General features: G+C 40.5%; 1 protein-coding gene across 1 annotated transcript in view; it reads left to right on the top strand.

Moving 5' to 3' along the window:
- The first annotated feature begins 33 nt into the window (after positions 1–33).
- Positions 34–14,886, top strand: part of JAML (junction adhesion molecule like) — a 32,841-nt gene continuing 17,988 nt past the window's right edge. Inside the window, exons 1-3 of the mRNA XM_079929896.1 lie at positions 34–77; positions 10,569–10,631; positions 13,495–13,649. Coding sequence (XP_079786022.1) covers positions 10,589–10,631; positions 13,495–13,649 — 198 coding nt within the window. The 5' untranslated portion in view covers positions 34–77; positions 10,569–10,588. The remainder of the gene's footprint in view (positions 78–10,568; positions 10,632–13,494; positions 13,650–14,886) is intronic.

The following is a 14,886-nucleotide window of genomic DNA, read 5'->3' as shown; positions in this document are numbered from 1 at the left end:
GTGTCTTCAGTTGGACTTGGCAATTGCAGTTGTGGGAGAGCTCAGTGCATTGCTTCTCCTGGCATTCCTCATCTTGGGTAAGCAGTTTCTTTGTATTTCTTAAACAGCGACTTGAACTTTTCTCACTCAGAAGAAGGCTGGTTCTAAAAGTATTCATTTAATGGCAATCCTTTTGCATTGTGAGGCCACAATCACAGAACTGTCAATTTCTGCAGGAGGACTGCCATAAGGTAGTCTAATGGGGACACGTTTCCTTTCTGTAGTGTAGAGTAACTTGTGTTAAGATGCTTAGAGAAAAAAGGAGTAAGGTTTGCTCTTAATGAAAGAGTAAATGATAATGATAATGATGATGATGGTGATAAGGCTTTAGCTTTTTTTTTTTAACATCTTTATTGGAGTATAATTGCTTTACAATGGTGTGTTAGTTTCTGCTTTATAACAAAGTGAATCAGCTATACATATACGTATATCCCCATATCTCCTTCCTCTTCTGTCTCCCTCCCATCCTCCCTATCCCACCCCTCTAGGTGGTCACAAAGCACCGAGCTGATCTCCCTGTGCTATGTGTCTGCTTCCCACTAGCTTTCTATTTTACGTTTGGTAGTGTATATATGTCCATGCCACTCTCTCACTTCGTCCTAGCTTATCCTTCCCCCTCCCTGTGTCCTCAATTCCATTCTCTATGTCTGCACCTTTATTCCTGTCCTGCCCCTAAGTTCTTCAGAACAATTTTTTTTTTTTGATTCCATATATGTGTGTTAGCATACAGTATTTGTTTTTCTCTTTTTGACTTACTTCACTCTGTATGACAGACTCTAGGTCCATCTACCTCACTACAAATATCTCAATTTCATTTCTTTTTATGGCTGAATAATATTCCATTGTATATATATGCCACATATTTATCCATTCATCTGTCGATGGACACTTAGGTTGCTTCCATGTCCTGGCTATTGTAAATAGAGCTGCAGTGAACATTGTGGTACATGTCTCTTTTTGAATTGGTTTTCTCAGGGTATATGCCCAGGACTGGGATTGCTGGGTCATATGGTATTCTATTTTTTTTAAGGAACTTCCATACTGTCCTCCATAGTGGCTGTATCAGTTTACATTCCCACCAACAGTGCAAGAGGGTTCCCTTTTCTTCACACCCTCTCCAGCATTTATTGTTTGTAGATTTTTTGATGATGGCCATTCTGACTGGTGTGAGCTGATACCTCATTGTAGTTTTGATTTGCATTTCTCTAATGATTAGTGATGTTGAGCATCCTTTCATATGTTTGTTGGCCATCTGTATATCTTCTTTGGAGAAATGTCTATTTAGGTCTTCTGCCCATTTTTGGATTGGATTGTTTATTTTTGCTATTGAGCTGCATGAGCTGCTTGTATATTTTGGAGATTAATCCTTTGTCAGTTGCTTCATTTGCAAATATTTTCTCCCATTCTGAGGGTTGTCTTTTTGTCTTGTTTATGGTTGCCTTTGTTGTGCAAAAGATTTTAAGTTTCATTAGGTCCCATTTGTTTATTTTTGTTTTTATTTCCATTTCTCTAGGAGGTGGGTCAAAAAGGATCTTGCTGTGATTTATGTCATAGAGTGTTCTGCCTATGTTTTCCTCTAAGGGTTTCATAGTCTCTGACCCTACACTTAGGACTTTAATCCATTTTGAGTTTATTTTTGTGTATGGTGTTAAGGAGTGTTCTAATTTCATTCTTTTACATGTAGCTGTCCAGTTTTCCCAGCACCACTTACTGAAGAGGCTGTCTTTTCTCCATTGTATATTTTTGCCTCCTTTATCAAAAATAAGGTGACTATATGTGCATGGGTTTATCTCTGGGCTTTCTATCCTGTTCCATTGAGATATATTTCTGTTTTTGTGCCAGTACCATACTGTCTTGATTACTGTAGCTTTGTAGCATAGTCTGAAGTCCAGAAGCCTGATTCCTCCAGCTCCGTTTTTCTTTCTCAAGATTGCTTTGGCTATTTGGGGTCTTTTGTGTTTCCGTACAAATTGTGAAATTTTTTGTTTTAGTTCTGTGAAAAAAGCTAGTGGTAGTTTGATAGGGATTGCATTGAATCTGTAGATTGCTTTGGGCAGTACAGTCATTTTCACAATGTTGATTCTTCCAATCCAAGAAAGTGGTATATCTCTCCATCTGTCTGTATCATCTTTAATTTCTTTCATCAGTGTCTTATAGTTTTCTGCATATAGGTCTTTTGTCTCCTTAGGTAGGTTTATTCCTAGGTATTTTATTCTTTTTGTTGTAGTGGTAAATGGAAGTGTTTCCTTAATTTATCTTTCAGATTTTTCATCATTAGTTTATAGGGATGCAAGAGATTTCTGTGCATTAATTTTGTATCCTGCTACTTTACCAAATTCATTGATTAGCTCTAGTAGTTTCCTGGTAGCATCTTTAGGATTCTCTATGTATAGTATCATGTCATCTGTGAACAGTGGCAGGTTTACTTCTTCTTTTCTGATTTGGATTCCTTTTATTTCCTTTTCTTCTCTGACTGCTGTGGCTAAAACTTCCAAAACTATGTTGAATAATAGTGGTGAGAGTGGACATCCTTGTCTTGTTCTTGATCTTAGAGGAAATGGTTTCAGTTTTTCACCATTGTGAACGATGTTGGCTGTGGGTTTGTCATATATGGCCTTTATTATGTTGAGGTAAGTTCCCTCTATGCCTACTTCCTGGAGGGTTTTTATCATAAATGGGTGTTGAATTTTGTCAAAAGCTTTTTCTGCATCTATTGAGATGATCATATGGTTTTTCTCCTTCACTTTGTTAATATGGCTTATCACATTGATTGATTTGTGTATATTGAAGAATCCTTGTATTCCTGGGATAAACCTCACTTGATCATGGTGTATGATCCTTTTAATGTGCTGTTGGATTCTGTTTGCTAGTATTGTGTTGAGGATTTTTGCATCTATGTTCATCAGTGATATTGGCCTGTAGTTTTCTTTCTTTGTGACATCTTTGTCTGGCTTTGGTATCAGGGTGATGGTGACCTGGTAGAATGAGTTTGGGAGTGTTCCTCCCTCTGCTATATTTTGGAAGAGTTTGAGAAGGATAGGTGTTAGCTCTTCTCTAAATGTTTGATAGAATTTGCCTGTGAAGCCATCTGGTCCTGAACTTTTGTTTTTTGGAAGGTTTTTATTCACAGCCTCAATTTCAGGGCTTATGATTGGTCTGTTTATATTTTCTATTTCTTCCTGGTTCAGTCTTGGAGGGTTGTGCCTGTCTAAGAATTTGTCCATTTCTTCCAGGTTGTCCATTTTATTGGCATATAGCTGCTTGTAGTAATCTCTCATGATCCTTTGTATTTCTGCGGTGTCAGTTGTTACTTCTCCTTTTTCATTTCTACTTCTATTGATTTGAGTCTTCTTCCTTTTTTTCTTGATGAGTCTGGCTAATGGTTTATCAATTTTGTTTATCTTCTCAAAGAACCAGCTTTTAGTTTTATTGATCATAGCTATTGTTTCCTTCATTTCTTTTTCATTTATTTCTGATCTGATCTTATGATTTCTTTCCTTTTGCTAACTTTGGGTTTTTTTGTTCTTCTTTCTCTAATTGCTTTAGGTGTAAGGTTAGGTTGTTTATTTGAGATGTTTGTTGTTTCTTGAGGTAGGATTGTATTGCTATAAACTTCCCTCTTAGAACTACTTTTGCTGCATCCCAAAGGTTTTGGGTCATTGTGTTTTCATTGTCATTTGTTTCTAGGTATTTTTTGATTTCCCCTTTGATTTCTTCAGTGATCTCTTGGTTATTTACTAGTGTATTGTTTAGCCTCCATATGTTTTGTATTTTTTACAGATTTTTTCCTGTAATTGATGTTTAGTCTCATAGCATTGTGGTCGGAAAAGATACTTGATACAATTTCAATTTTCTTAAATTTACCAAGGCTTGATTTGTGACCCAAGATATGATCTATCCTGGAGAATGTTCCATGAGCACCTGAGAAGAAAGTGTATTCTGTTGTTTTTGGATGGAATGTCCTTTAAATATCAATTAAGTCCATCTTGTTTAATGTATCATTTAAAGCTTGTGTTTCCTTATTTATTTTCATTTTGGATGATCTGTCCATTGGTGAAAGTGGGGTGTTAAAGTCCCCTCCTATGATTGTGTTACTGTCAGTTTCCCCTTTTATGGCTGTTAGCATTTGCCTTAAGTATTGAGGTGCTCCTATGTTGGGCGCATAAATATTTACAATTGTTATATTTTCTTCTTGGATTGATCCCTTGATCATTATGTAGTGTCCTTCTTTGTCCCTTGTAAAGACTATTTTGTCTGATATGAAATTTGCTACTCCAGCTTTCTTTTGATTTCCATTTGCATGGAATATCTTTTTCCATCCCCTCACTTTCAGTCTGTATGTGTCCCTAGGTCTGAAGTGGGTCTCTTGTAGACAGCATATATACAGGTCTTGTTTTTGTATCCATTCAGCCAGTCTTTTGGTTGGAGCATTTAATCCATTTACATTTAAGGTAATTATCGATATGTATGTTCCTATTACCATTTTCTTAATTGTTTTGGGTTTGTTATTGTAGGTCTTTTCCTTATCTTGTGTTTCCTGCCTAGAGTAGTTCCTTTAGCATTTGTTGTAGAGCTGGTTTGGTGGTGCTGAATTCTCTTAGCTTTTGCTTGTCTGTAAAGATTTTAATTTCTCCATCGAATCTGAATGAGATCCTTGCTGAGTAGAGTAATCTTGGATGTAGGTTTTTCTCTTTTATCACTTTAAATATGTCCTGCTACTCCCTTCTGGCTTGCAGGGGTTCTGCTGAAAGATCAGCTGTTAACCTTATGGGGATTCCCCTGTTTGTTATTTGTTGCTTTTCCCTTGCTGCTTTTAATATTTTTTCTTTGTATTTAATTTTTGATAGTTTGATTAATATGTGTCTTGGCATGTTTCTCCTTGGATTTATCCTGTATGGGACTCTCTGCACTTCCTGGACTTGATTGACTATTTCCTTTCCCTTATTAGGGAGGTTTTCAACTATAATGTCTTCAAATATTTTCTCAGTCCCTTTCTTTTTCTCTTCTTCTTCTGGAACTCCTGTAGTTTGAATTTTGGTGCATTTAATGTTGTCCCAGAGGTCTCTGAAACTGTCCTCAATTCTTATCATTCTTTTTTCTTTATTCTGCTCTGTGGTAGTTATTTCCACTATTTTACCTTCCAGGTCACTTATCCGTTCTTCTGCCTCAGTTATTCTGCTATTGATTCCTTCTAGAGAATTTTTAATTTCATTTATTGTGTTGTTCATCATTGTTTGTTTGCTCTTTAGTTCTTCTAGGTCCTTGTTAAATGTTTCTTGCCTTTTGTCCATTCTATTTCCAAGATTTTGGATCATCTTTACTATCATTACTCTGAATTCTTTTCCAGGTACACTGCCTCTTTCCTCTTCATTTGTTTGGTCTGGTGGGTTTTTACCTTGCTCCTTCATCTGCTGTGTGTTCCTCTGTCTTCTCATTTTGCTTAGCTTACTGTGTTTGGGGTCTCCTTTTCCCAGGCTGCAGGTTCGTAGTTCCCGTTGTTTTTGTTGTCTTCCCCCAGTGGGTAAGCTTGGTTCAATGGGTTGTGTAGGCCTCCTGGTGGAGGGGACTGGTGCCTGTGTTCTGCTGGATGACACAGGATCTTGTCTTTCTGGTGGGCAAGACTGCATCCGGTGGTGTCTTTTGGGGTGTCTGTGACCTTATTATGATTTTAGGCAGCCTCTCTGATAATGGGTGGGGTTGTGTTCCTGTCTTGCTATTTGTTTGGCATAGGATGTCCAGCACTATAGCTTGCTGGTCATTGAGTGGAGCTGGGTCTTAGAGTTGAGATGGAGATCTCTGGGAGAGCTTTCGCCGTTTGATATTATGTGGAGCCGGGAGGTCTCTGGTGGACCAGTGTCCTGAACTTGGCTCTCCCACCTCAGAGGCACAGCCCTGACACCTGATCAGAGCACAAAGACTCTGTCAGCCACACGGCTCTAGTTACAAACAATGAAGCAGGGCAGTCAGGCAGTTTAACACAGCTTGAGTTCAGCAACCACCTTACACTACGATCTTCATTCAAATCTCAAAATGAACTCACATCAGATTTGTCCTTAGTCAGCAGAAGACTCTCAAACTCAACTGTGTTGCTTCCTCCTTCTTACACGTTTTCTCACATCACATCTTAGTTTATCACCTGCTCTACGCATCTTTAAATGGTTCCTACTCCTTCTTCAAGGCTTTAGCTTTTAAGTTGCCTGTGGCTTCGGGTAGAGCTGTGACTAGCTGTCCTTGGACTCATGGCAGAACTCTTCCTGCACTGTTTCTCTTCTCCCAGTCCTAGACAGGCCAATATTTAACCTTAAGAAGTCAGGAAGTTAAACCTCCCTAGAGAGCTAGGCTGTTGTCTATACTTGCCACACCCTCTGCATAGCCCTGATCTCAGGAAAGATGAAGTAGGATGGTTTAGATAGAACCCATTCTAAAGGAGAGAGCAGGAGTAATGACTCTCAAGGTCCCCTTCAAGTACAGGGTTGACCGATGTAACTGAGACTGTATTATAAGAAGCCATGTAACCTACCAGTCTGTACTAAATGGTCTTGGAAGGAAAAACAAGGATGCATTTTAAGAGGTTCATGCCTCAGAGTGGTTATGTGGACTCGTATACCTAAAAACATCCAAAATCCTGGAGGTACACAGTGATGTGTAAATTGAGGGGACTTAGCCTTGCAGGTAGAGCAGCTGCCTGAGTGAGGGAGGGCAGTGAGGTTGTCTGTGTGCTCAGTGGTTGCTTGTCCTCACTAGGGGCAAATGCTTTGACTGAGAGAGAGAATGCCTCTCCCTTATTTTGTCTTGTAATATCGTAATATTTGGGGGTCATTTCCACATCCTGTGTTGTAGTCTCATTGTCATGAGTCTCTTTTCTGAAGATCTTTTTTTCTGTTATAATTGTGCCAAGGACAACAATTCCCCTACACTGGGGAAAAGGGGGTCCTGATACTTACAACTCCCCAGGAGTGATAGAAAGTATTTGCCAAGAGTTATATTGTGAAAGAGCCATAAGCTCAGGTCCAAACATTTGGCCAACATGTGAGATAATTTACTATGCAGAATTATCTCAAGAACATGCTGGTGAAGAGATAAGTCAGTATCCGGGAAAGGAAGCAGGCTGAGTTGAGGATTCAATTGGAGTCTATCAAGGTGCTGAAGGTGCATCTGAATGCTTTGGTTAGGTTTTTAGAGACTGAGATTAATATATATGTATACTGAATTATATATCTGAATGATAAAATTCTGAACTATATATATATGTGTGTGTAATATCTATCTATCTGTATTATATGATAGGAATTTCTGAATATTTGCCAACTAACTAGGAATCTTCAAATTTGACTAGTGTTCTTGGCCTGGTTAGGTGTTATTAGTTCATCTGATGAGTGGTCCCTGGGCTCCCACTCTGGGTCTTACTCTGCGCTGGTGTTGGAGATGCACTGGCCCATAGCCACAGCTCTTGGCCTCGTGGGGGTGAGGGTGGAGAGCAAGACTTTAATCAAACAAGCATATAAGTAAATAGATAATTAGAAGTTGTGACAAATGCCCTAAAGGAAAGAGAAATGGTACTATTAAAACATGTGGCTAGGGTCTGCCCTCGGAAGGGTGGTTCAGGAGAGGTTTTCCTGAGGAAATGACATTTAATTTGAGATATGAAAGATGAACAGGAGTTAACAAGGGGAAGGGGATGGGAAGAGCATTCAGTCAGGGGGAGCAGATTAATCTTGTTTTGGTAAATGAAGTTCAGGGAAGCTTTGCTGTAAAACATTGATTACTTTCACACACATGGAAGAGCAGTACAGGCTAGTAAAGAGACAGGCTCTGATCCAGAATGCCCGGGTTTGAATCCTGGCCTACCACTTGCTCTGTGTTATTAGGCAAGTCACTTCACCAATCCGTGCCTCAGTTTCCTCATTTGTAAAACCTCATAGGGGGTTGTGAGAATTAAATTGGTTAATGTGCAGAGCGCTCAGACAGTGCCTGGCATATAACCTTCTCTAGTTTATTGAGTATCCACTCCTGATTTCTAGTGTGGTGCTATATTAACTAGGGGGAAAAAGTCTGACCCTTTAATGTTAAAAATGAGGCCTGGGGAGACTGAGTGGTTTCCCAAATATCAAAGAATTAGTTAATGGAATGTCTGATCTGGGAAGATAATTTTTTAAAAACTTAATGCTTTTTATGTTAAATCATTGCTTCTCTATTCATTCACACAGAGTTCTAGTGGTGCACTTGAGTACTTAAGACTGAAAATGGGTATCTTCTATTTATCAGATTTTTGCACACTTCTTAGAATTTGTTTGAAAATGGTTTGGGTGTGGCTCTGTGTGTCTTGAGGTTGGTGACTAGATTCAGAGTCTTTTTGGGGTCGCCGATTTCCTCTTAGAATAGAGTGGTGCATTTGCACGATGTCTAAGTTGATTTCAGTTTGATGGTTGTATTGGCAGCTGTCAGCACTTGTCCAGTATATGCCAGGCACTTCACCGATACTGTAACATGGGTGTGGGACACTCATAAATGAGACGCATATGGTCCTGCCCCTGAGAGTATAGATAACTCTACACTGTAATCAATGATTACTTCTCCGTGCAAATGGCGCACTGCTTTGGGGAATATATGAGAGCTGTTTGCTGGGCAGTGAAGGGAGCACAACCAACTCCCTGGAGAAGAATTCATCCAGAACACGACAGGGATCTTAGATATCTGAGATATGATGAATTAAAGTTATGATATAAAGGAAGCCCTTTATCATGCTCACGCATGTATGCGTAGGGTAAGGCATGTGTCATGCAGCAGGAATAAAGCTGTGGCTATCCTGAGAGCTTGTATTTTCATTAGAAGTACTCATATTTGGGGAAATTTAATGTGACTTTTGGTAATCTGAGTCAGTGTAATTGTTATCTACATTGTAGTGGAATTCAAGAACTGAAACTTAAGAAGTTTCCAGTTCATTCTGATTCATCATTTGCTGTTCTTGTAAAGGTAGATTCTCAGAGCCCAAAATCTCCTCTAAGGCTACAAACTCTGTTTCCTATCTGACTTTTAGGCTATAAAAATAGGATCTCATGTGGTAATGCTTTCTGTTTTTCAAAGCACTGTTATCTGCATTATCACATTTGATCCTTGTGTCATTATCCCCATGTTATAGGTGAGGAAACTGAGGTTCAGCAAGGTCAATGGACTTTCTGCATAAGTGAGACCTAGGTAGGGCCACCTTAAACAGTTTGACCCTGATTTTTCAGATGGAGGACTTTGTTGATTAGAATACAGGTAAGAAATCTCTTGCTGTACTGTAGAGCCTGCAAACCACAACTACTGAGCCTGTGCACCACAACTACTGAAGTCTGCACACCTAGAGCCCATGCTCCGCAACAAGAGAAGCCACCGCAATAAGAAGCCCGCGCACCGCAACGAAGAGTAGCCCCCGCTCGCCACGACTAGAGAAAGCCCGTGCACAGCAACGAATACCCAATGCAGCCAGAAAGAAAGAAAAACAGACAGACAAAACGGCAAACATCAAACAGACAAATTATTAAAAAACAAAATCTCTTAGGTAATCATTTTTTATACATTAAAATGGCCACCATACGTGCTGGACTTCCAGCAGAGCTGGGTAGGGTACTATGATGTTAATACACAAAGAAGACCTTTCCTCCTAGCATATTCTGAGGTGGAATTACTCCAAAATGTTAGAGGTGCAGGGATCATGACAGAGACCAGCCACAGTAGTAGGTAGGAACCCAAGGCTTGTTGAATTGTAACTCCTGGGAGTTAGGGTTCTTCTGTTTTGTTAAGAAAATTGCAGGGCATTGTGCAGACAGTGAATTCTTTCCCAGGAGCTGGTGGATGCAGTGAAATTAATACCACAGAGATAATATAGATGTTTTAAAAGTACTTTTGCCCATGCACAACCCAATTCGCATTCTATCCATGCTATCCTGCCTAAAAAAATATTAAAAAAAATCTCACTGTGGACCTTTCATGTGGCTTCTTTGTGTCATAACTGAGTTTAAAAAATTTCCTCGTATTTGCGTATCTCTTTTCTTACATGTCCAGAACATTCTTTATATATTTAAAGGTAGTCATTTTAATTTAGTTGGAGAGATAGGTAAAAATTTCAGGCTGAGTATCCTGTAATCTTTTGTTTATGTGAAACTCTCAGGTTGTAGATTGTCTAGGGTTGTCACCTCAAGGCTATCCTGGAATTGTTTGCTTTTTTTCTCTTTAAAAGCAACTTTCATCTAATCTTCCCTTATAGCCAGTCTGAGGCAGCCCGCAAGTGACTCTCCAAATACCACTCTGTTTTGTTTCATCATAGCAGTTACCAGCATCCACTGTTTCTTATTCATTCATTTGCTGCTTTTTTCCTCTCCATCTCCCCTCCACGTGCAAGCTGCTATCAGCCGGGACCTTGTCTTCCTTGCTACGTGCTGCAGCCCAGTGCCTCAGACAGAGGCTGACTCACAGAACTCTCCATTGATGTGTTAAATTAATGAACTTCTCTTGACACTATTTTCTGACTTTTTTTTTCTTTTAAGGTTGAAAAATTGAGAGCAGCATGTTTTACCCACCGAAACGCATCCTGGTGCCGGTGTTACTCAGTAAGTAGAAGCCAAGGGACCAAGGAGGGTATTTGATTTCTTGTAAGTCTCATGCGTGTTCAGAAGCCAGTTTTATATATTTTCATTTCCCCTTGCTTTGTTGAAAATGGAAACCCCAACCTGGAACTTCACAGTTTTGTTGAAACAGCCGTTTTGCTTCAACAGCTGTTTTAGAAGCCAGGTAGGAGACTCTTCCTTGGAAAGCTGAATATTCCTCTGCTGCTATTAGAAACAGAATGCCTTTGGGTCCTGACTGGGTGTTTTAGGACCTTCCTATGGGATACAAAGAAAGTTTCTCGCTGGTATTCCTGCACTTTAAATTGTTATCTTTAAAACCACAGCTAGTCTCAGATCAGGAAATGAAATTACCAAAGGGAGTCCCAGAATCCCTGTAATTGTTTTCGTGCTTTAGCTACACTAGTCTTCTTGCAGTTCCTCAAATGCGCTGAGCTCTTTCCCAATTTTGGATGGTTTCTTTTGCCTGGAACCTTCTCTCCCCACCTCACCCTAGCAAGCATGCCTAAGCCTTCCTTATCCTTCAGGTTTCTCCTTAAGCTCCACTTTTAAAAAGCCTGCTCTGGAGTCTCCTGTTCCTACGGTGCTCAGGGCTGCTTCTTCTTGCTAATCCCATCTCTTTCTAACTTTTTCATCCTTTTGTCCCCTTGTCTTCTCTTTATCCCATGGATACAGCTCTGTTGGAAGAATAAATTAATGAGATGCTTTGCTCTCATAGCTTTTTATTTTTTTCTCTTTTTTAAAAAACTTTAAAAAATTATTTGGTTGCTCTGGGTCTTAGTTGTGGCAGGCGGGCTCCTTAGTTGTGGCATGTGAACTCTTAGTTGTGGCATGCATGTGGGATCTAGTTCCCTGACCAGGGATTGAACCCGGGCCCCCTGCATTGGGAGCATGGAGTCTTAACCACTATGCCATCAGGGAAGTCCCTATTTTTTTGTCTTTTTAAAGTATGGTTGAAGTATGGTTGATTTACAATGTTGTGTTAATTTCTGCTGTACAGCAAAGAGATTCAGTTATCCATATACATACATTCTTTTTTATATTCCATTATGGTTTATCACAGGATATTGACTATAGTTCCCTGTAATATGCAGTAGGACCTTGTTGTTTATCTATTCTATTTTTCTCTTTATTATTAGTTTCTTAAACTTTGCATGGTGACCTAAACACTGACTCAGCAAAGTGCACAAAAGAATTGTCTTTGCTCTAATTCCAGGCAACATAGCATGTGCACAAGCATGCAGTCAGACATACACACACACATGAAACTGGTATGTATTAGAGAATTTTTTTCCCCATGGAATCAGGGTTATAAAAATCTCAGAGGCTATTTAGACATTTCCTGGGTGAAGCAGCCTGCAGGTTTTTGCCCTTTCATCCAGAGACTTAACAATCCAACTCCGTGTGGAGTGGCCTGGTGACATCAGGGGGTATAGTACTTCTTGGAGAGGTTTTCCTCCTCTGTAGAAAGTCTCGATTTCTTCAGCCATTTCTGTACAAAGGTTACCTATCAGGTATAAGTTTCTCTTTGCTTTGGTTGTTGCTCTTGCTTTCTAGCAAACTCATTTAATTCTACAGACAGTGCTCTTCATATTACATTAAATAAGCTTCTTATACCTTTAACCACACTTAAAGTTGCTCAGTTCTTCCTTACAGGAAAATTCCAGGTCGCTTTTGCAGGTACTTTTGATTTCTTTCAAAAAATAATTCCCTCCAGAGAGTGGAGAGTTCATGTTTTCTTTCACATCCTCCCCACTGCGTGTTGCCTGCTGTGGGCAGGAAGTTAACACTCTTCTCCCGGGGCAGCAGCTTGGATGGAGAGGTTGGCACATTTTCTGTTTACTCCAAAATTCGTTCACTTGGCTCTTCTTTGATAGGAACTGGCCAGCATCTAAATGTGTCTTTCTTGCTATGGTTATCTCTTTGCATAGAGCATGTCCTGTGAAAACAGAAATATCCATGTAATGGTTTTCTCTTTAGAAATGGTTTTTTCTTTAAGGGAAAAGAGAAATTACTTGAGCAATGGACAGATAGTGGAGGGGTACCGCATGGGCTAACCCTAGAGACTGGAAAGCCAGGGCTGAGGGCAGAGCTGGAGGAGGGAGGTGGGGAGAAGGCAAACAAAGGAAATTCAAGGGAGGAGCTGTGCTCTGTCCTGGCCTAATTACAAGGACCTGCACTACAGCCAGAATCAGCCAGCAAATTCAGAGATAAGCTTTTGTAAAGGAACTAAAGAAGGAGAAAGGCAGAGGGAAGCAAAAGTACCTGTGAACTGGCTTTTCAGTTCCCTAACTGAAACTAGGAGCCAGAGACATCCCATTTCCTGTTTATGGATGTCTAAATTCATGACCTGAAAGGAGAGACTTCAGGGTTTCTCTTCTCTTTTCTTCTTGTTTTCTTTTTGTTTTGTTTCTCTGGCCATGCCACGCCGCTTGCAGGATCTTAGTTCCCCGACCAGGGATCGAACCTGCTCCCTTGGCAGTGAAAGCGCAGAGTCCTCACCACTGGACCACCAGGGAATTCCCTCTCTTCTTTCTTTAGAAAGGAGATTGCAGGGATGAATCCTAGAAAAGGGGAAGGGACTGGCTAGGAGCACAGGACCAGTTAGCATCTATATAGCATGAAGATTGTAGAACCCCTCTGACTTGAGCTACGTGGGGGGAACTACAGAGTATTTCTCTTACCCTTGGGAATGCCATGCTGGTTGGAATGAAGGGCCTCTGAATACTTTGTCCACGTTGGGTCATCTGGGGTGGAAAGATGCATATACTTGGAGATTAATACTAGTTTTTGTTGCTGCGTGTATTTGTCTGAATGATGCCTCCTCTTGCCTTTTCGACTTCTGTAGGTTATTTCTTGGGCCTGAATGACTTGATTGTTTCCTCCGTGGAGCTAACAGTCCACGTGGGTGATTCAGCCCTGTTGGGATGTATTTTCCAGAGCACAGAAGAGAAACTTGTGACCAAGGTAGACTGGATGTTCTCATCAGGAGAGCACTTCAAGGTAAGAAGGAGGAAACACTGCTGTGTATTAAAAGTCCCTGGCCAATGGTGTCAGAATGTGGGGAGAGGGAGAATCAGGTCATCCAGTGCCAGGAGACGGGGTTGCAGGAGCTTGGGCTCTGGAGCTTGCCAGAACGGAGCCTCCTCCTGGCCTCTTGGCTGTGTAATCAGCTGGGTAAATGACTCAAACTCTCTGACATTCAACTTCCCCATCTGTGAAGATGAAGGTGATTATAATAATGGTAATGCTTACTTTTCGGGACCTTGAGAAGCTAATGGGAGACATGCACATAAAGTTCTTTAGTTCCTTTCCTCTATTTCTCCCATTTGTAGAGTAGCATAGGTGGGTAGGAGAGCGAGAAGAGTGAAAACGCATTGGTCTAGACAAAAAGAGTTATGGGCTAGGCACAGGAATGGTGTCACAGGAATCTTTTCTTTGGGGAGGGGACAGATTCTTTCAGCACTCCACTGACCCATTTATGTGCTGGGGAATCATCTCTTTCTCCTTCATGGCTGCTTGAAGTGTTGGCATTAGCAGATTCAGCATGGCTGAGTGAAGGCCTTTCATGGGAGCTCTTTGGATTAGGAAACAGAATGTATTAAGCCTCATCTGAGATTCTGTGGAGATACTTGTATGTCAGGATCATTTGCGAAATATGTCCTAAGTAATGTATTATTGACAATAAAGTCCCAATGTTTGCAAATGAAATATCGCTTTTGTAGCTCAGAGCATGTTATCCCTATCATGCTACTGTCACTCAAATTTTTATTACTATTTATTGTTATAAGAGGGAAATACCCATGGTCTAAGTGGCTCCCCCTCCCAGTCTGTAAACCATTCCCTGTTGATGACTCCTTCTCATGCCTTATGATAAGCTGCCTGGAGGAGGGCAGAAAGGACAGCGGTAACAGCCAACATGCTGGGGATTCTCACAACAGCCTGTCTGTGGGATTACATTTGGATGCCGTCGAATGCGGAGGCCATGGCAGAACACAGGGTGAAGATGGGAGATGCTTTTCAAAAGTTGTGAGTTTGAATCCCCAGAGTGATCTTCAGAGTGGGTGTTACATTTTACCTTAAACTGTAAGAAATGGAAATGTGTTGACCCTGTTTCTCCAATTGTCTTTGTGTAAAATGAGCCACAGAGCCTTGTGCAAGTTAGTGTATTGCCAGGCACACGATGATGGTGATGATGATGATGATGTTGTTGATGATGAATTGGGTACCAAGTACTATT

Source organism: Stenella coeruleoalba, assembly GCF_951394435.1.
Source record: "Stenella coeruleoalba genome assembly, chromosome: 8".
In the NCBI taxonomy this organism is placed as follows: Eukaryota; Metazoa; Chordata; class Mammalia; order Artiodactyla; family Delphinidae; genus Stenella; species Stenella coeruleoalba.
Note: the sequence above shows the minus strand (reverse complement) of the source record. Positions and strands in the feature narration are given on the sequence as shown.